General features: G+C 48.2%; 1 protein-coding gene and 1 pseudogene across 2 annotated transcripts in view; both read left to right on the top strand.

Moving 5' to 3' along the window:
• Positions 1–21,246, top strand: part of LOC142588997 (uncharacterized) — a 131,602-nt gene that overhangs the window by 76,596 nt on the left and 33,760 nt on the right. For both annotated transcript variants that reach the window (XM_075700790.1, XM_075700791.1), the window contains exon 3: positions 3,172–3,239. In XM_075700790.1, coding sequence (XP_075556905.1) covers positions 3,172–3,239 — 68 coding nt within the window. The remainder of the gene's footprint in view (positions 1–3,171; positions 3,240–21,246) is intronic.
• Positions 15,954–16,852, top strand: LOC142588093 (uncharacterized; annotated as a pseudogene).

Here is a 21,246-nt window from a genome sequence, read left to right on the forward strand (position 1 = left end):
TTTTGTCGCGCCATGCTGAAGCAGTTGCTGCGAGCCATCTTGCTGAACCTGAGAGTTCCATGTCGAGGAACCAGCTTACTGATATCCGGGCCTAAGAAGGAGAGAGACACTCAGACTGAATTTGTTTTCGAACACCTCTGTTATACATTGCAGCTCCTTGAACCTCCCATCAATCGAGCCGAGCGACTCTGTGAGACGCGTATTCAGCTGCGCCAGACCATCGTTGACCTGCTTGACACTATCTACAGCACTCCACAGCATCTCCTTCACCTGAGATCTCAGCTTCCTCGACGCGGGCTCCGCCTCATGAGTCATCGCCTTCCTCTTTGAGGGGCGCGACCCACTAGCCTCACCTCTATCAGCAAAATCCATGCTCTCTATGGGATCAGGCATTGCCCTCTTGGCCGGTGCAGGTCTTGCCACAACCTTAAAGGCCGAGATTTCTCCCCTAAACAACCTCACCATTTCTCTCAATTCTGCGTTTTCCTGTTGTAGCCTCTTGAATCTTGCCTCAATTTTGGTTTGTTCTGGCCTTACCAAACTAGGCATCTCCGTTCGAGCACTTGTACGCTCCGCCCAGGTAGTACCACTGGCCGCTCCACTGGGGCCCTTGCCTTGTAGACCCTGCAACACAACACTCTTGCGCACACCCTGTCCCGCAGTCCTGTTGGGACCACGCGCAGTCTCAGTTCCCAATTGTCCGTCCAGTCCGAAGCGCACCTTAGATGCCGATCTGCTCCAAGGCCGGCCCATGGAGAGGCTGCGAGATGCTCTACCTGGTCTCCTTGATCTTGATCTTAAACGCCGACGCCCAAGATCTTGTCTTTGCCCAGTCTCCAGCGTCTTCCCCAACGTCGGGAACTGGCTTTCGTCGTACCTGAAGCCTCCCTTGTCTTCATCCTCCGTCTTGATGTCCGCCAGTGCCCGCTCAAAATGATGGCGCCGGACCACATATGGTGTACGGAACCGCTGCTGGCACTCCTTGGCAGCCGTGATATGCTCTCCTGCACACAGTTCACGCTTGGGCGTACACCGGTGGGCCTCACAGGGATTGGTTGAACCGCAGCCCCTGCAAACCACTTCTTCCGGCGAAGGGCAGACGTCAGTGCGATGCCGCAGCTTTCCACAAGCATAACAAACATCAATATGCTTGCGCTACAGCGTGCACCTAACCAGCGCGTTACCATAACGAACGTAGTTGGGCACCTTGTATGCATTGAAGGCGATGATGACGTTTCGGAGGATGCTGGCTGGAAAAGTAACACCCAGAGGAATTCTACGACCAAGCCAAGGTCATCATACGGTGGCAACGCTGTTAGCCGTAACGGCGGGCCGGGAGCCAAGAACGGCAATGTGAGTCCAAACTCGCCTGCTAGCGTCTAGAACGGTATCATCCTTCGCGGTAAAATGCCTCTGCTGCCGAAAAATGATATCAAGATTATCGTCAGGATTAGGGGAGGTCTGAATATTGCTAAAAATGATGCGGCCGTGCTGGCTGATGCAATCATTTCCGCTGCTTGCATATACGAGGTAAAGTGAGAAGCGGACACGATCTGCCCCAAAATAAACCGGCGAAATTTTTTCAGGCAAGTTGGTGTGGGATATTTTGCCACAGCATCAATCCACTGCGGGCGTCGCTGGATGTCGTTAGTATGTCCTATGTGTGAAATCTTGGAGAGAACAAACTGGCAGTTCTCGCGGTTCAACCGAAACCCAGCCTTATGGAGCTTGTGTAGTACTTCGTCAAATTGCGCAGATGTTCTTACGTTGCGCAAACGACCAGGATGTCGTCCAGATAGATGACAAAACATTGGTTCTTAAGCGGTCCTAGCACGCAATTTATGGGAAGCAAAAAGGGTACTAGGAGCCGTGTACAATGCAAACAGCATCTGGCTAGATTTGTACAAACCAGAAGGAGTCCGAAAGGCTGCCTTGCACTTATCTTCTTAAGTGACATTGATCTGCGAGTATCCCGCGCGTAAATCCAGTGAAGAAAATAACTTTGATTGGCGGACCGTATCAATCGCATAATCAATTTGAGATAGTGGGTCCGCGTCAGGTGTCGTACACTTATTGAGCTGCCTGTTGTCTACAGAAAATCTCAGTCATTCTTTTTGCTAACAAGCACGACAGGCGCTGACCACGGGCTTGAAAGAGGCCGAATGGTGCTGGCGTAGTGCATTTCCCGTATGTTTTCAGCCATCACGGTAGGCTTCCCTTCCGCCTATCTCCTCAGCGGCACACATATCGACCAGCGGTCGTCGAAGCCACGAAACTTTGGAATTTCGAGGGTAGATGTTGTAGGACTGCGCTACGCACAAGGGCTTAAGTGACTGAAACCGTGACTGTTTAAGGCTATTAGCGCAGCTCAGGAAGAGCAAAAAAGGAAAGAGGTAGGGGTAATCAAAGGGAGCGGAAAACAGGGTGAGCGCTTTACCGCTCCCTTTGATTACCCCTACCTCTTTCCTTTTTTGCTCGTCCTGAGCTGCGCTAATAGCCTTAAACAGTTATGACATACCAACTCGCCCAAACTGGCACGCTTTTGAAACCGTGACATCTTCGAAGCGCTTGACCAGCGCTGCTATGGCATGTGCGACCATAGTCATTACGCTAGAGACCGCAGTAGAATGGCTATGGACAGCGTCGACTGATGACAGCCGCTTGCGTCGCGGAAGCGCAGACCACGTCCAACAAAGTGTGTACGGTGACCTTCGGCGCTAAAGGGTGCTATGCATAGCGACGGGAGGGGAGCCCATGACCGGAGGAGTTGGGATGACAGGTGTGGTGGCGACCAGATGAGAGGCCGAGAAACCGCGGGCGCCGTGCCCGAATGGTGGCGCAAGCGCTGGAGGAGATGAAGCAGCATGCCTTACGTTGCACCCCCTCCACAATGCGGTCGTCGAGGGTGGCTTGTAGAGCAAAGGGTCGTTTAGCAGCTGCGCCGTTGTAAAAGAGAGAGACGATGGACCGTCCACTAGAACGCCTGTTTACATCCGCCTCTTATTTTTTTCGCCTGCCATGCGAGCGCCTGCACCCAAGGGCGCATCTTAACCTTCACACTATGTATATTTGTACATAATTCTATTGTGGCTGAGTCTGTTATAACCCTACAGCCTCATAACAAAGATGTTGCACGTTGTTAGATGCATTTGTTTTTTCTTTCTTTTTTAGGAAGAACGTCGCTTTCCACGTCAGCGAGGGACCATCACCAAGCACCATTGAATTTACCGAAGACGAGCGTGAGCATGCAACTTACTGATATATTGCGCGTCATCTTGGAACGTTTATTTTTGCGCCACTTGTACGCCACTAGTCGAGGGACATCAGCAGGGAAGTCATTATTACCATGAAATTCGCGACAGGCAATAAAGGGTTAACCATCTGTTATTTTCATCGGAAGCTGCTGAAATAATTCCCATATGTGACCTATTATTCCTGTTTGATAATCCACGTCTCTAGTGCCTGATTTTGGGAGGGTTAAATAAGAAAGAGCCAAAGGCCATCGCATTTTGCAACTGCAACTTTGTAACTACCAATGTTTACTTTGATACAGAACAAATATTAGGTGTTTTGTGTTAACGCAGATGTAAATTGCACGCTTGTAAGAATTCACACAATAAAGACACTGCCGAAAATGAGTCTGTGCAGAAAAACACAGCGGCGCTTCTTTCTCGCACATTTACTGCCCTCGTTGCCGCAATCATCTATTGCCTTGGCAAACAACCAGCTTTAGGATTATAATATGCCTAGTATGAGCGCAAAAAATGAGCCGCACTTCTCTGAGCACATTTGCGACAGGCCAGTGTAGTGGACGACGAGGCACGTATCTCTGTGAGGTCGCGGAATGTGACAGGTCTCCGTAACGTACATTGAAATGCAGGTTAGTGGATCAAGGAAAAAAAATCTAACAGAGGAAGGACAACACAAGAAGGAAGGGGAACACACTACGCTCAGGAGACACATTTAGTAACGTATTAATTTGCGATGCAACAAGTTAGGTTGCTTAAGCCAACTTTTCGATAAAGACACTTGCTTTAATCAGTTCACCTGCCCATTGCTTCCCTGAAAAAGGCATGTCCTTTGGTCGGAGCGTTGGCTTCACCGCCATTGCTTGTAGTGGTGAACACTTCTCTCGTCATCAGTGACGTGGAACACGTTTATATTTAGTCATGCAAAACAAGCCTTTGTGCAGATATCGCCATGGGAAAGTCACGAGCAAATTTGCGTATGCAGCAATAAAATATTCATTTACCAAATAATACAACTCACTCGCTACTGTATAAAGCAACAAGTACAGTTATCCAATATGTTAATGCTCTGACGAGAGCATCGACCAGCATATATAGGTGGCAGACCGCAGTTGCGAAGCCAGTGAATATTGGCGTATACTTGCAGAGCACGCTAGTTCTCGACAATTTGGTAGCCTATTCCAATGAACACGACATAACTACTGCTATTTATCTAGCATGCACAACCGCCTACTATAAAGATTCTGTGGAAGGAGCATGCGAATGTTTCTGGTTCCCTGCGAAGCAAACAGGCAGCAAGGGTTACGTGGAGCATATTGAAATATCGGAGCATACAATGCTCGTACTACAGTATGATCTGCAGATATGCTCGTGCCGTCACTACTTCTGTATCTGCACTCCGCCACAAGACAGTTAACGTCTTGTCGGTTGATGCTGGCATGCCGCCAACCTTTGGAGACCTGTTTTTACACGGTTCAATTTGTATGGTATTGGAACATTTTGCCTTATCAGTAAATCTGTTTCCGACCATTTGTTTCACACCCTTTCACGTGTGTACCTCCACCCACCCCCACAATTTGATAAACCAATCCAAGTAATCGCTGTTGATAAATATTGCAAATTAGCAACGTAAGAAATTACCCGAAGTGGTTGCCTATGAAATACGTTAGTGCTAACAGCAGTTTTGTGGCATTGTGGTGCGAGGTGAGGGGACGCCCAGCCAGTAAGAAATGAAATCAAACGCTAAATTATTTCATAGCACATTCCGTGAACAGGCAGCTCGATTGTGTTGGAGCTAACTTTATTTGTGCCAGCAGTTGGGCGCTCGCGCGCCCCAACGGGAGCCTACGTCATATACGAAGTCGCCGTTACTCGGCGAGGGTCTGAGCTCGCCGTTGTTGGCTCGCTGGGTCCCTGCCTTTCGAGCTCCTCGAGGACCTGCTGGACGGCCCAGAGCCGTTCGTCTTGTTCGTAGCTCATCGCGGCTGCCTCGAGCCGCGGTGGGATCGTTCTTTATTTTGATTCTTCTCGATTTTTAACGCAGTCCCACAAGATGTGCGTGTAATCAGCGGTCTCCCTCCTGCAGACTGTGCACTTATCGGTCGGATATGTCTCTGGGTACGTGCGATGCATCAGTCCCGGGCTCGGTAGCGATCCGGTCTGCAGGCAGCTCAAAGCTGCTTTTATTCTCAGATGTTCCACAAACCAATGCGAATAATTGCGCAGCCGCTTTTTCACAACAGTAGCACGCACTCTATGCAAGACAGAATAAATGCGAGGAGAACATATTTAAATGAGAATATCGATAAATGACATCAGAATTACACAACGTCCACATTTCTTGTACCCCACATGTCAAGACGGAAAGAGAGAGGGAGGGTAGCAAGGCAGGGAGGTTAACTAGACTTTGTCTAGTTTGCTACCCTACATGCAGGAACAGGAATATGTGAGTGAACGAAAGATAGAGAGAGAGAAGTCACATATAAATGACATTTCCTACCTTACCTTACAAAACTGAGCAACGCTAGGTATTGGCCGCTCCACGGTGGAAGTCATATAATTTCTTATTCTCTGAAACACCCGAAGTAATTCAGAGCACTATAGGAGCCAAATAAATGCTCAAAACTAATTTGAATGACTGCGTTGTGCGACTGTACTACACGAGAGATTTCAACTTCCAGCCTGCTTCGTAGCCACGGCAAAATGCAAGACATCGAGGCAATATACGTAGTTGCAGTGCGTTTCCGTTTCGATGAATGAAGCAACGACAGTGGTCTTTTATAGTGGCGCTGCATGCAGTGACAATAATGGTATTCGTAACTAAAGGTTTATTTAGTCTAATTTTTGAAATGTCTACTTAGGACTTTCGTAATCAATCACCATCGCTGTGCGTAAGTACAGCGAAGACAATGTTAGCTGCCTTTTGTGTAACTCTCGTATCTACACATTGAACTATGCAATCGAAAAAAAGAGGAGCAGTCTCGAGCTATCATTTATGTAATAAAACTGAGATACGTCACTATGACGAGGTATCCATCCTTGTTTATTTACACTTCTTTTCCCGTTCTCCCTACCTTTCCTCTTCTTCTGCCTTATACTTCCCCTACTTTAAGTCTCGCCCCTCCATGGGTGATACGGAAGGGTGTTGCTCACAGCTGCAATCTCTATTTGTCCACTGTTCGTATACCGAGAAATCTTGAATACGCCTTGCTGCACACGCGTTTTCAAGACCTAGAACGGATCAAGAATTTTCACGTCGGTTCCTGGTGGTCCCTTTCGGGCAAGAACAAAGTTGTTTAACTCGATATCAGGTATATGTCTACGATGCCTCTTGTCGAACTGCCGTTTCGTCGCTGCGGGATACCTGCTGCGCTCGTCGGTGGTTTTGTTCGTTCAGTGAGCTGAAGTTTATGAGAAATTCCAAGCTCCAGGTCGGCGGACAGTTTCGTCACTTCCCCATAGGCGATGAAATGGGGGCTACATCCAAGGCTTGTTGTATGTGTACTATTATGGTGTGCGACGGCTGCTGCTAGGCAGTACTTTCACCCTATTCGGAAATTTGGGTGCATTGACATCAACGGCTTTATATCACGGATAAATCTCTCCGCCAATCCATTGGCGTGGGGGTGACACGGAGAGTAGCGCCGCAGCACAGCCTCGTGACTGTCTATCCACTGCTGAAACTTCTAGCTCATGAATGTGCATCCATTGTCAGAGACTATTACCTTCAACTTCGAAAACATCACTCGGTCAAGACGAGAAAAAACACTATTTGTATCTTCTTTTCTAGGGAGTGCAGCTAATATACTTGTGCATTGGTTGATTGCCACTAGAAGTGAATGTGACATTCGCTCTTTTTATTCAACTCCGCAAAGTCCATATGCACTGCTTTGAAAGGTGCGTCTCAGTTGAGCGGTAACACGAGCGCGTCCGGCATGACCGGTACTTTGCCTTATTGACCTGGCACAAGTGACATGACCAAATATAGTTGTCTATATCTCTCTTCATATTCGTCGACGTGGACCTCCGTAGAATGTTATTATATGTTCCGCAGAAACCATCATGACCGCCAGAGTCGGGAGTGTCATGGTACACGTGGAGTGTTTTTGGAACAAGAGTCTCCGGTGGCACGAACCTTCCTTTGGCTAACTGTAGGCTTTGGCACCCTTCCCATAGTTTTGCCATGTTTAACACTTCACGTGTAACTTCGACTGCCAATCTTGATAACGCATCTGCATCCGGCAACCCGCTACCTGCCAGGTGTATAAGCTCAAAATCATACTGCTGCGGTTAGTTGATCAAGCGCGCCAGCTTTCGTCTCGGCTACCACTGACTGAGGAGATAGGTTAGAGCCTGATGGTCCGTAAACAGCTTCAATTTTCTGCCGTATATGTACGATTTAAAGTACCGCACTGCCTTGAGGACAGCAAGGACCTCTTTCTCCGCCGTAGAGTAGTTGAGCTGAGAAGTGTTAAAGGTGTAGCAATGGTACCCTACGACTCGAAGTTGTCGATTTCATCGAGAACTGCAGTCCCTCTGATACAGTACCGCTGCCCTTGTACCATAATGTGAGGCATCTGTGTTCATTTCGAACGGCAGGCTGAAGTCAGGTAGAGTTAGTACTGGGTCAGACGAGATGAGGCGCACTAGTTCTTTATAGACTACTTCCCATCTTAATCATCGGTCAGCTCGGTCAGGCAATTTGTCATCTATGCAAAATCCTTAATGAAAGCACTGAAGTGGCCTGCTAGTCCAAGGAAAACTAACAGCGAATGAAGGTCACGCGGCTTCTCAAGTGTGGAAATCCGATGTACAGAATTTTGTTTGGTACGTTAGGTAGCACCGTCGAACATTCTACCGAGGACAAGGACCTTGGGCTGAAAGAAATCACTCTTTTTTATTTATCTTCAAATTGCCATTCCCAAGTGCTTGTAAGGCCTTCGCCAGGTGTTCGTTGTGCTCCTGTTCATACCTAGAATACACAATGATTTCATCAATCTAAACACTGTAAAAAATTACGATATATAATTTAAAACATTCCTCATCACCTTGTGAAATCTTGCGGGCGAGCTCTTCCAGCCTAAACGTAGTCGCTTATATTTATATGTAGAATGGTGTATCGGACGCAGAAACCTTTTTTAGTCTACTGTGACAGTGTCACTTGTTAGCAGCGTTTTCACAGGTCCAACTGAGAAAAGATATACCAGCCCCTGGTTTGATTGATGAGTTCGTCGGTAACTGGCATTGGAGAGGGAAATGAGTCTGTTTGTTGAACTGCCTGTAATTAGTACAGAAACGAAACGTGTCATTTCCTTTAGGAGCAATGCTGATCGGAGAAGCAAAGGCAGATGTTGATGGACGGATCACACCGGCGTCGCGCATCTTCTTTATTTTATCCTTCAACCAACGTTTCTTCTCTCGCAACATATTGCAGGCCTTGCGTTTCACTACAGTGTTGTCCCGAAGTTCAAACGGTACTACGAACTTTGATAGGACCTTTGGATAGCCTCCGACGCATATTAGCTCTGGATGCAGCTTGATGGGTCCACCGCGGTAGTGGGCTTCGGCTGATGTTCAGCAAATGAAACCTAAGACATTTGGCGGTCATAGTCATCTCGAGTAGTAACTTCCCCATCCCAGTAGAGGTTAAATCGTAGCTCTTGCACGACTGGGATAAACCAGAGCAACAGATATTTTACTCCATCAAGTACGAGAGTTTTAGTTGAGCTGCTTTTTCCTTTTCACACGATGCCCACTTATTACACGTCTGTTTCGTACTCTCGTAACCGTACAACCCAATAGGGCAATCTTCCACTATGCTGAGGTCGAGAGTTTCGCATTTCCTTACAACTGTTATCGAAGCTCCATTATATACTAAAGCCTTGACGTCCCTCCCATTGGCTTGTACAGGACGGTACACCAGCTCGGCATGGTCGTTAATTAAGGTGGTCCCTTGAAATGAGAAAGGGTGACCTCACGATATCAACTTGGTCGCGTTTTTACACAGCCGTTTATGATCTTCATTGCATGAAGTACTCTAGTCATTAAAAGCACTCTCTTGACCCTGCAGAGTGCATAAATATGTAATATTTGTAAGCAAATCATCAACAGTATGCGGCATTCGTGCTTGGACATCGTGCTACATGCTCTTGGGCAATCATAATATAATCATATGTACTATCGACGAGTCTGATAACTTGGAGTCAGCAACATTAGCAGCCTTCTCTTCTCAAAAAAGTACGCTACCAGAGTACCTCAATTATGTTTTAATGCAATAGCGTTGTCCTAACTCTGGAGCTTATTCTAAGAGAAAGACGTCAGAGAACTCATTCCACTCATCCCGGGGCCAGTGGGCTCTTTGGCTGATTCTCCAGTCATGGCAGGTTTCCGCTATGCCTCATAGGTACAAGCGCAAATTCATAACCTTGTGAAGGTCTTGTCGCCAAATATTTTGGTCGCATGCGAACTCACCTAAACTCAGCCATGCTTGAGCGTCTGCAGGTGACGAAGCGCCCTAAACATTCGGTTTTACTGGTTTCAACGACGGCCTCCGAGAATGCTGGAGTACGTATTTCGTCACGAACTCTAGTATTTATTGCTGTTGATTACTGTTTCTCCGCTCGAGTTCCATTATAGGATGAAAAACGTCATCATCATCATTATCGTCATCATCATAGCAGCAGCGGTAGCAGCGGCAGTGGCGCCAGCAGCAGCAGCAGCGGGAGCAGCAGCAGCAGCGGGAGCAGCAGCAGCAGCAGGAGCGGCGGATGCAGCAGCAGCGGTAGCAGCCGCAGCGGCGGCAGCAGCAGCGGCGGCAGCAGCAGCAGCGGCAGCAGCAGCGGCGGCAGCGGCAGCGGCAGCGACGGCGACAGCAGCAGCGGCAGCGGCGGCAGCAGCAGCGGCAGCGGCGGCAGCAGCAGCGGCAGCAGCAACGGCGGCAGCGGCAGCAGCGGCGGCGGCAGCGGCAGCGGCAGCAGCAGTAGTAGCGGCAGCGGCAGCGGCAGCGGCAGCAGCAGCAGTAGCGGCAGCAGCAGCAGCGGCGGCGGCGGCGGCAGCGGCAGCAGCAGCAGCAGCAGCAGCGGCAGCGGCAGCAGCAGCGGCAGCCGCAGCGGCTGCGGCGGCAGCGGCAGCAGCAGTCTGGTTACGCTCACTGCAGGGCAAAAGCCTCCCCCATACTTCTCCAACTACCCCGGTCATGTACTAATTGTGGCCAAGTAATCCCTGCAAACTTCTTAAACTCATCCACCCGCCTAAGATTCTGCCGCCTTGTGCTGCGCTTCCCTTCCCTTGGAATCCAGTCAGTAACCCTTAATGACCATCGGTTATCTTCCCTCCTCCTGAGCGGCGCAGCGGAGGCGCAGAGGTCGAGTATCCGCCTCGCGTGCAAGAGGACCATGGTTCGAATCCCGGTGGCGCGCAATTTTCCCCAGGAGAAAAAGTCCGCGTGTAGATAAAATTGCACAAACAGGCCTGGAGTGTGGACTGATCCCGGTGACCAGAACCGCTTACGCGCTCCCTCACCAGAGTAGGATTGGCCACCCTGGTTCAGTACTAGGCCACAACCGCCTATATTAATACAACAATGAATCCCCGGCCCCTCAATCCCCAGCAGCTGCGAAATATGCCTTCTTCACTCATGCTGGTCGTACACACTTATGGTGCAGCACTAATTGCAATAGGTCGTTCGTGAGCGTTTTCCGCAAGAGCGAACCGGCCTCCGTCGAAAAGCCCTCCCACACTCGCGTGTCTGTCGACGTCCATGCCGATTTCAAAAACGGCCAAACACGTGGTCCTCGGTGAAACGAGGCGGATGGGGTGCACTATACAGGCTTGAATACAGTCCTTGACTGGGCCAAATTTGTAATAAAACAGATTTACTTGAGTATGACAAGGTAGCCATCCTTCTTTATCGTCACCTCTTCCTCTTCATCTCCCACAACCTTTGCTCCTCGTCTTCTCCCTTAGATTTACATCTGATTTATGGCGACAGCAGCAGATTTTTGGCGCCGAGCCCGCAATTTTCTGAAAAAAATGTACGATGCACACAACGTATCGGCTTCGCCTAATAGTGCATTGGTTGCTGTATCATACAGAATAAAAGTACAAGCTCCGGAACCGTGAGAGTCTCCGTACTTCATGTAATGCAGCATAGGCTGCAAGCCCCAAAGTGAACAACGTCGTAGTCGTTAACCCACCTGCGTTTGGTCTCGTCTCACTGCGTTTGTGGTTTCAGCAATGTGCGAACTGTGTTTCCACGAGAGCATTATGGCGTGAATGCATTACTCCTGCGTGTAGTGCGCCTACAGAATAGACGCACTACGTATAGTCTATATAGCATCCTATATGATCTATAGGAGTAGCTCAGTCTGCTATAGTTAGTTACCATCTACCATCTTCTTTCTCTGTATCTCTCATTTCCCTTTGCCCCTGTGTAGAATACCAGACAAGAAACATGCTCTCCTGGTCGTCCTTTCCAGCTTTATCTTCAGTAGGATTACCTCCTGTACAACTTCGCTGTTAATAAAAATAACGTGGCGACATCATACAATTAGAACTCAAAAGGTGTCTGTCCATAAATCACTGTCTCTTAAGTGATTTTATGCGTAGTATCAGATGCTCTAAGTGATAAAAACGGCGGGAGCTAAGGCGAATTTAACCTATATCTCTCACCCCTGCAGTATTAATTGCATCAAGGTGCGACCAATAGTTCACGGGAGTTTCGTTTACTCCATTGTATTACGTGCAAACAGTGTCTTTTTTAAACGGCTACAGTGGTTGCGAAGTCTTCGCGACACTATAGGCTGCGTGATGCTGCGTTGCAGATGTTGCGCTTACACAAGTAAAACTTTACCTATCCACAACGACCAACCTAATGCATGTAGTGATGCTCTCAATGTGACTTCCGAACTAGTGTTTTATGGCACTTGAGTAGTTTCCTATATTTTGCCCCACTAATGTGAAACAGTACTTCGGAGAAGTCACTTGTGACGTCGACACCAAAGAAATGTATCGTAATATGACTCGCCATTGATGCACCGGTTGAGTGGGGAACTACTCTGTTGGTTAGCGGATTGCCTATAGGTCTGCCTCGTAGTACAGGATGACAACCTTTAGCCATATCATGAAAAGCCCACAAATACAGCAAGTAAAAGAGGCGAAATTACTTATACTTACCAAGTCAATTAAGGAAATGATAAATTAACGGAAATGAAAGTGGATGAAAAAACAACTTGCCGCAGGTGGGGAACGGTCCGACGTCTTCGCATTACGCGTGCGATGCTCTAACCAATTGAGCCGCCGCGGCATGGTTTGAATTTTCACTTTCTTGGCTATTTCTGTGTGGATGGGGAAACCATGTTGCATTTTCATCCACTTTTATAGCCATTATTTTTTATCATTTCTTTTCTTCACTTGGGAAGTACAAGTATTTTCCCCTATGTTTTCCTTGGTGTCTTTGTTTGTTGGCGTCCCATAATATTATTAATAAAGGTCGGCCCCTCTGTTAACCTCATGTCTTCACGTTCATTCCATAACGAGGGTCTCGAATCCGGCAACATTGGTGTCTTCAGGTACCATGTGCGGGTTTATGGACCAGTTGCCTTCACTGAGACGATGTTCCATACCCGCCGCCTTGGTTTGTGAGTGGTGGGGCTGGCTAACACTCCCATGGTTAGTTCTAGTAGTAACAAATAAATACCAAGAAAGCGGATGGGGAAAGTATGCCCCGGTAATTCAGTTGGTTAGAGCATCGCATGCGTAATGCGAAGACGTGGGATCGGTCCCTACCTGCGCCAAGCTGTTTTTTCATCCACTTTCACTTGCATTATTTTTCAATTCTTTTATTGACTTTGTAAGTACCATTAATTTCCCCTCTTTCCCTTGGTATCTTGTTTGTTGGCATCTCATAATATTAATATTAAAAATCAAGCTACTTAGTTAACCGCCTATTTTCTCGACCATAACCTTTAGAGATGTTATGTAGGGTAGCAACGGAACGATCTAACACATTTCAGGTCTCTACTTATCCATGAGTGCGCCCACAACGAAATCTCTTTCTTGGTCCGAAGAGCTAGCATCACTCAGGTTACATGAAGTGGCAGCGGTCTCTTAGCGCCAGTCATGCAATAAATAAATTATGGGGTTTTACGTTTCAAAGCCACTTTCTGATTACGAGGCACGCCTTAGTGGAGGAATCCGCAAATTTTGACCACCTGGGACTTTAACGTATACCTAAATCTAAGTGCACGGGTGTTTGCGCATTTCGCAACCATCTAAACGGGGCCGCCGTGGCGGGGATTCGATCCAGCGACCTCGTGCTCACCAGCCAAACACCATAGCCACTGAGCAACCACGGCGGGTTGCCATGCATTCCCGAAAAGCACAATGCTCAGTTCTGACATACCCAGGAAGTCAAAATGTTTGGACAGTGCGTAGCCCCAATCTTTAATGGTTCCGATGAACGTCTCATCTACAATCCTAGCCGATGGTTCGCTGGTTATGGCGTTTCAGTACTGTCTGCAAGGTCACGGGTTCAATTCCTAGTCACATCGGCAACGGTTCAATGACGGCGACAGTGCTTACGTGCACGTTAAACATTAAAGAGAATATTACATCAAGCGGGATGGAAAGATTATGCGGCCCCATAATCAAAACTGTTCCCAGTTCTTTTTTTTGTATTTCACACTCCTGACGTCCAACTTACACAACCGCCGGCGCAACCATCCGGTAGTTACCCGCAGCGTTGTCTTAGCAGCCCAACCAAATGCTCTCCTTGTTTAAAAGAGGTCACTTTCGTTCGCTTTCGAAACGAGTAACCTTGTTTACATAGAGCGGTTTTCGTCAATTGGCTGACAAAAGACAAGGAGCACGAGTGTCCTGTATCTGAAACTGACATTGAGACAGTTCATCGTGTTCCGTCCAAATCATCCGATCAACATTTAATTGCTCGCTTTGTTTCAAGAGACAAGAAAATTGGATTTGTAAAGAGAGACCGCAAGGCTCGGCTCCGTGTGAGCCACCTTGGGTTTTCTGGCACAAACGACACGACTGTTTACGTGAACAACCATTTGATAATCAGTAATAAAATGCTGTTTGCCAAAGCACTTCCCCTGATAAAGGCGAAAAAGTGGCAGTACCTCTGGACTGAAAACAGCCAGGTCAAAGCACGGAAAGCTAGTTATAGCAGGGTTTTCCGTATTTCAGCCGAGTCGGATCTACGCATATTCACGTAAGAGTGCCTATTGTGCTGATTACATGTGCCTGGTCACTTTTTCATTGCTATTTCCCCTACGTATTCTCGTGAACTTCGTTCTTTACTTTGTCACACTAATCCTTCACTGATTCATTTGAACGCACGCAGTCTACTAAAGAATCACGAGCGGATAAATAATTTTTTATCTTCGCTTGATCATGATTTCTCTTTCATTTGTGTTTCTGAAACGTGGCTTTCCAGCGATGATAGTAACATGCATGGGTTTCATTCTTACAGTACTGAATACTGTCACTATTTAAACAGTAGGCATGGTGGGGCTGCCATTTTTGTTTCTCCGCGCATCAGTTACACTCGCAGAAATGATTTAAACTTTCACGTCGATTGCTGCGAAACGGTATGGGTGCAAACTAACAAGCCTATCGAGGCATGTAGCACTAAAAGGTTTGTTCACAGTTGTGTTTAGAGGTCCCCAGGTTGTAACGTTTCGGATTTCATCTATGCTCTTGATAACGCACTTAACAAATTGCTATCGGAAAATAAAGAGTGTAATGATTATGGGAGATATAAACATCAACTTGCTGGATGTTAATTCTAGCTTGTATACAGCCTACACTGACTGCTTCAGTGGCTACGGCCTTGAATCCCTCATTACATCGCCTACAAGATGCGTTGGTGAGGGTTCTCATTCACTAATTGATCATGTTTTAACAAACCTAGACGTACCCATTTCGGCGGGCGTTGTCAACACTGACCTCACTGATCACTTTCCGGTTTTCGCAATCTTCGAAATACGTTTGGCCAACATTGCCACCTCTTACTTCGCTACAGTACTCGACGCAGATAAACTAATTTCTACCATTAGCTCTCCTAACTGGTCAGATCTGAATTTTATGGAAGACCCCACGGAAGCTCTTAATTTCTTCTGCAATTTATTCACTAAAACAATCACTACTTGCTCTCGAACTGTGCGCTGTAAAAATCGATTTAAACGCCCCAATAATCCTTATGTCAGATGGTCTGCTGAAGAGTTTGCGGAAAAAAGATAATTTGTATAAGAAGACTAAAAGACAACAATTTAACTGTTCTCTGACAAATCGGTACAAAATATACTGCAACGTTCTTAACAGGACTCTCAGAGAAGCCAAAACGCTTTACTATAAAACAGCATTCTTGCAGAATAAAAACAACCCTAAAAACAATGGCAGTTGCTGAATGACTTTTTCAACAATAAGCCGCCTAAGTTTGTAGTGTTGTCGGTTCCCTGATCTGACCCAGCACTCATGTGCACAGGCTGTGACATCATTGCGGAAAAGATATAAAAAGCGGCTGTCTAATAAACACGAGGCTTTTTGGGTTCGTGGCTACATCGGAGTGGCGTCAGTCTTTTGCTTGCATCACCGCTCTGGCAGCGGACACGACATGGTGTAAGAAGTGGGATCGACCCCTCCATACTAGTTGCCTTTGCGGCACTCGCCCGGAATTCGATCTGCGCGATGACGGCTCCGCCAGCGGCAGCCCCGCCACCGGCAGCCATGCCGCCAGCGACACCCTTCAACTTCGACCGGACTTCCGAATGGCCAGAATGGATTATGTCATTCGATGACTACGCTACGCGTCGGGGCTCAACGACAGAACAGAGGAGGCCAAGGTGCGAACGCTTTTGTACACCATGGGCAGGCAGGCAAGAAAAATTTTTCAGACATTCCGCCTTACCGAAGAGGAGTCTCGAAGTTACGAGACAGCGAAGAAAATGCTTGACGCCCATTTTGTGGCCACGAATAACATAGTCTATGAAAGCGCAAATTTCCATCGACGAAAGCAAGAACCCGGGGAAAGTGCGGACAACTTTGTGACAGCACTGCACGAGCTGGGAGACCGCTGTGAATTTGCAGAATTCCGGGATCGCATGATCCGCGACAGATTTGTGGTCGGCCTCGAGGACGCGCTGCTGTCGAAAGCACTCCAGATGGATGCCACCCTTACGCTAGCGACCGCTCTCGCGAGGGCCAGGCTCAAGGAAACAGTTCACCGAGAGCAACTGGAACTCCGGGCCGTCAGCAACGAGGCGAATACAGGCGAACTCCACGTAGCCCGACAAACAACGAGGAAGCCGTCCAACAACTGGGAGCCTGGCGCCACAGCACAGCGGCGAAAGCAGGCGTGCCAGTTCTGCGGACGGTCGAGCCACCCTAGAGCCCAGTGCCCTGCACGTTCAGCGCGGTGTGACCACTGTGCTATCAAGGGACATTTCGCCCTGGTGTGTCACAAGAGAACAGAAAACAACCAGGTGGGCGTGTCTATGCTAGAAGGCGATGGACAAAACGTTTTTGTTGGGACACTCAACAGCTCAAATGCTAGATACTTGGAAGTGTCTATAATGGTGTGCGCGTAAGTGCAAAAATTGCTTCAGGAGCCGAAGTCAATGTTGTTCCGCGCGGTTTCCCCGGCGTACCGCCTCATATAGACAGGTCACAAGCGGTGTTGAGTAGCGCTGCGAATCAGCGGATCGAAGTGAGTGGTTGTTTTTCAGCAGATATTGTCAAACAACTCGACAAACACTGTACGTTGTAGAGTCAGTGCAGTGTGTCCTATTAGGGCTCCCAGCCACTGAAGCACTTGGTGTAGTCAAATTTCTTGATGTGGTTGACAATAAACACTACGAGCACACGTATCCGCAGCTCTTCTCTGGACTGGGCATGTCAGGCTAATACACCATTCGCATGAAAGAGGGCGCTGTCCCCTTTGAAATTTTCGTGTCGCGGTGGGTACCCATCCCGTTAAAGAATCCCATCAAACTAGAGTTGGCCAATATGGTCAAAAGCAAAGTCATTCGTAGGGTAGATGGCCCAACTACATGGTGTGCAGGAATGGTTCCAGTAGTCAAACCAAGTGGGGAAGTTCGAATCTGTGTGGATCTAACCCAGCTTAACAAGAGCGTCCTACGTGAACGGTCTGTCTCGCCGACCGTAGACGACGCACTTCGGCAATTGGCGAGAGCCACATACTTTTCGAAATTAGATGCCAATGCAGGATTTCACCAGGTTAAATTGGCGAAAGAAAGTCAAGAACTAACAACGTTTATCACCCCCTTTGGAAGGTAGTGCTTCCAGCGACTGCCATTCGGTATCACCTCGGCCCCGGAATACTTTCAAAATCGAATGGCGGAAATCTTAGATGGCCTTCAAGGAGTAGTGAACCTGATGGACGACGTTCTGGTTTACGGAGCTACTAAGCGTGAACATGATGAACGGCCGCACGCAGTGCTCAAAAGGTTGGTTGCAGCGGGAGTAACACTCAATCGGGCGAAATGTTCTTTTTGTGTCAGTAGAGTAGTGTCTTTAGGCTACGTGGTCGATGCGGCAGGAATCACGCCGGATCCCAAGAAAGTTCGAGCCATAAGAGAAATGGCTACGCCATGAAATGTTGGTGATGTCCGCAGGTTTTTGGGCATGATCAACTATCTGGCAAATTTTCTGAACAACCTTGCCGACATGTCAGCACCGCTCCGTAGTCTTCTCTTGAAAGGCCGTGAGTGGCACTGGGGCCTGCCTCAGCAAAAATCCTTCGAGACTCTGAAAGAATTGATCACCTCGGCGCAATGCGTCGCATAATTCGACCCTAAGCTGCGCACTATTCAGTCCGCCGACGCGTCGTCATTCGGTCTCGGCTGTGTGCTCATGCAAGTGCAATCAGATGGGGAAAGGCGAACGGTTGCATACCACTCTCGTTCATTAACGCCAACAGAACAACGGTACGCGTAGATACAAAAGGAAGCTCTGGCGTCGGCGGCAGAAAGGCTGGAAGGGTTTTTGATAGGGCTGGAATTTCAATTTGAGACAGATCACAAACCACTCGTATCGCTACTCGGTCAGTCACCCCTTGATGTGCTTCCCCCTAGAATACAAAGATTCCGATTGAGGCTCATGCGATGTCGCTATTCAGTCTCCTATGTCCCAGGAAAACAGATTGGCACCGCCGACGCCCTTTCTCGGGCACCTTGCACGAAAGCGGATGTAGAGATAGGGGAGCTCGATTGCGGTGAAGTATCAAACCATGCACAAGTCTGCATGAGCGAACTGAAATTTTCAGCCCATTGGAACAAAATAAAGTTCGCGCAAGAAAGACTCAACCTGCCAACAACTTCGGTTGTATTGTAAGCAGGGCTGGCCACGTTTTGCTAAAGTAAGCAGCTGGCGAAGCCCTTACTGGTCGGAGAGAGCAAACCTTACAATATGCGACGGTGTGCTTCTGCATGGGCCTCGTCTTGTGGTGCCTCAGAACCTAAGAAGTGAAATACTTTGTTCATTGCATGTTGGTCACCACGGCATTGTGAAATGTCGGGCAAGGGCCTGCGAATCTGTGTGGTATCCTGGTCTCAGCGCTGAGCTAGGAGCTCTGGTAAACAGTTGTCGAGAGTGCGCGAGACTGAGCGTTCAGAAAGCCGAGCCCATGATGCCATCAGAGTCTCCCAAGCTTACCTTGGCTGAAAGTAGGAGCTGAGCTTTTCCATTTGCATGGTAGATCGTATCTCGTGGTCGTAGACTATTTTTCGCGCTATTCAGAACTTGCCCTTTTATCTTCCACGAGGTCGGCGGTGGTTATTGAGCAAATCAAGAGTATATTTGCTAGGCACGGGATTCCAGAACTTTTCGTAACAGACAACGGTCCTCAATTCGCGTCCGCAGAATTTGCATTGTTTGCGACTAGTTATGGCTTCCATCACGTTACGTCCAGCCCCAGGTACCCTCAGTCAAATGGAGCTGCCGAAGAAACAGTGCAGACGGTAAAACGAATGTTGGAAAAAGCGGTTGACCCGTACCTGGCCCTCCTAGCTTATAGGGACTCTCCAGGTCCTTTGGGTACAAGCCCAGCCCAGCTATTGATGGGCCAACGGTTGCGCTCTACGCTTCCGGTGCACCCAAAAAAAGCTAGTACCGTCAACAACGAGTGGTCTCAGGAGCCTCCGATGCAAAGACAAGAAAGCGCGGATTAAGCAAAAATTCGACTACGACCGTCGCCATGCGGTAACGCAGCTACCGCTGCTCGCCCCGGGAAACCGGGTATGGATAAAAGACAGCAAAATTCCAGCAAAAGTGTTGAGTCGAGCCACGCGGCCTAGGTCTTATCGGGTACAGACAGACGACGGGGTTGAACTAGAGAGAAACAGACGCGCGTTGGTCCGGTACAGCGAGCGAACCGGCGTACATGACCCATCCTATGACTTTCCTGCGACTACGGACGCTGCAGGCCAATCCGAGGAAAACAAGGCCTCGGCAGAGCCTTCTGTGTTTAATTCGATGCCGGCTGCTGCTTCATATGAGTACGGGAGACCCGGGGGTTATATGACACACTACGGTCGAGAAGTAAGGCCGCCACAGCGATATGGCTACACTTGAGTGCTGTATAATCATCCTGTTTGTATCTTTCATACTGTTTGGTTGTTTTGTGGTTCATTTGTTTTCTATGTGTTGTAAAAAAAGGGGGGGAGATGTAGTGCTATCGGTTCCCTGATCTGACCCAGCACTCATGTGCACAGGCTGTGACGTCATTGAGGAAAAATATATAAAAAGCGGCTGTCTAATAAACACGAGGCTTTTTGGGTTCGCGGCTACATAGGAGTGGCGTGAGTCTTTTGCTTGCATCACCGCTCCGGCAGCGGTCACGATAAAGTTTATCTCTAAAATTGTACGCGACAATCTTACTTTTTGTCAGCCTTCTCAGATAACAAACGCTTTTTCGAATCATTTTGCATTGCCCGAGGGAAACACACTAACAACTTTTCAGCCTAAAATAGAACGCCTGAGCCATTCATTTTTCCTTCATCCTGTCACGCCGCATGAAGTGCTTTCTATTATGCGTAATCTTCGTAACACAACTCCAGGATTAGATGGCATTGCAGTGCGCAACCTAAAGCTAGTCGCTGATGCCGTATGTGAACCCCTGAACGTAGGTATTAGCCTGATCTTTAAATCTGGGGCGCTATAACGTAAAACTATTCCAAACTTTTCTATTCCAATTCTGCTATCAGCCCTCCACGATTGGTCAAAAACTTTTTTCGACCACCCCCACTTCACCTGTCTGTCACGCGACGTCACGAAAACCGCGATACCTCCCCATCTGATATGATGTGTACACACTGATTATGCATCATTTGACAGAAAAAAGAAAAACAGTTATTTCTGATTCGACCCCTTTTCGCCATTAGCCCTCGGCTATTGGTAAAAAGCTTTCGGGCTGCACCCACTTCACTTGCCTGTCACGCGACGTCACAAAACCTCAAGAACTCACCGCGTCAAAGTGACGTGTACGCGATAAAGATGCATTAATATGCCGAACAAAACTGAATTTTCTTCGGAATAGCCGCAGGCTGCCCCGTTCCGAAAGGAACAGAAGATGGCTGCCGCCGATCACTCAGACGCGGGCTATTCGCACCTGCCGGAGAGCATGGGCGTATTTGCGCATAATAAAACTTCTTGCGTGGCCGTATAACGTTTTCGTGCACTTTCGGCACGTTTACTCCCTCATTCTGCCAACTCTTCTTTCCTGAGGGTCCGTTTTAGCGGCATCTTGAGCTTCCGTTGCATGCCGTCGCGATTTTCGACCAGCCACCGCAAGCCAAGTAAGGTAAAGCCGACCAATCGTAGACGCCGGCACCACCCTCTTAATGCGGTTATCGACTTTCAGTGCAGTGGCTCGGCCCCATCGAATCCCTCTCCACTTGAGCGTTCTCCTCGCCTCTTGTCAGCCAATTAGATACGACAAGCCGCTCAGTGTAGGAAATGTTAT

This window comes from Dermacentor variabilis, chromosome 7 (assembly GCF_050947875.1).
Source record: "Dermacentor variabilis isolate Ectoservices chromosome 7, ASM5094787v1, whole genome shotgun sequence".
Taxonomy (NCBI): domain Eukaryota; kingdom Metazoa; phylum Arthropoda; class Arachnida; order Ixodida; family Ixodidae; genus Dermacentor; species Dermacentor variabilis.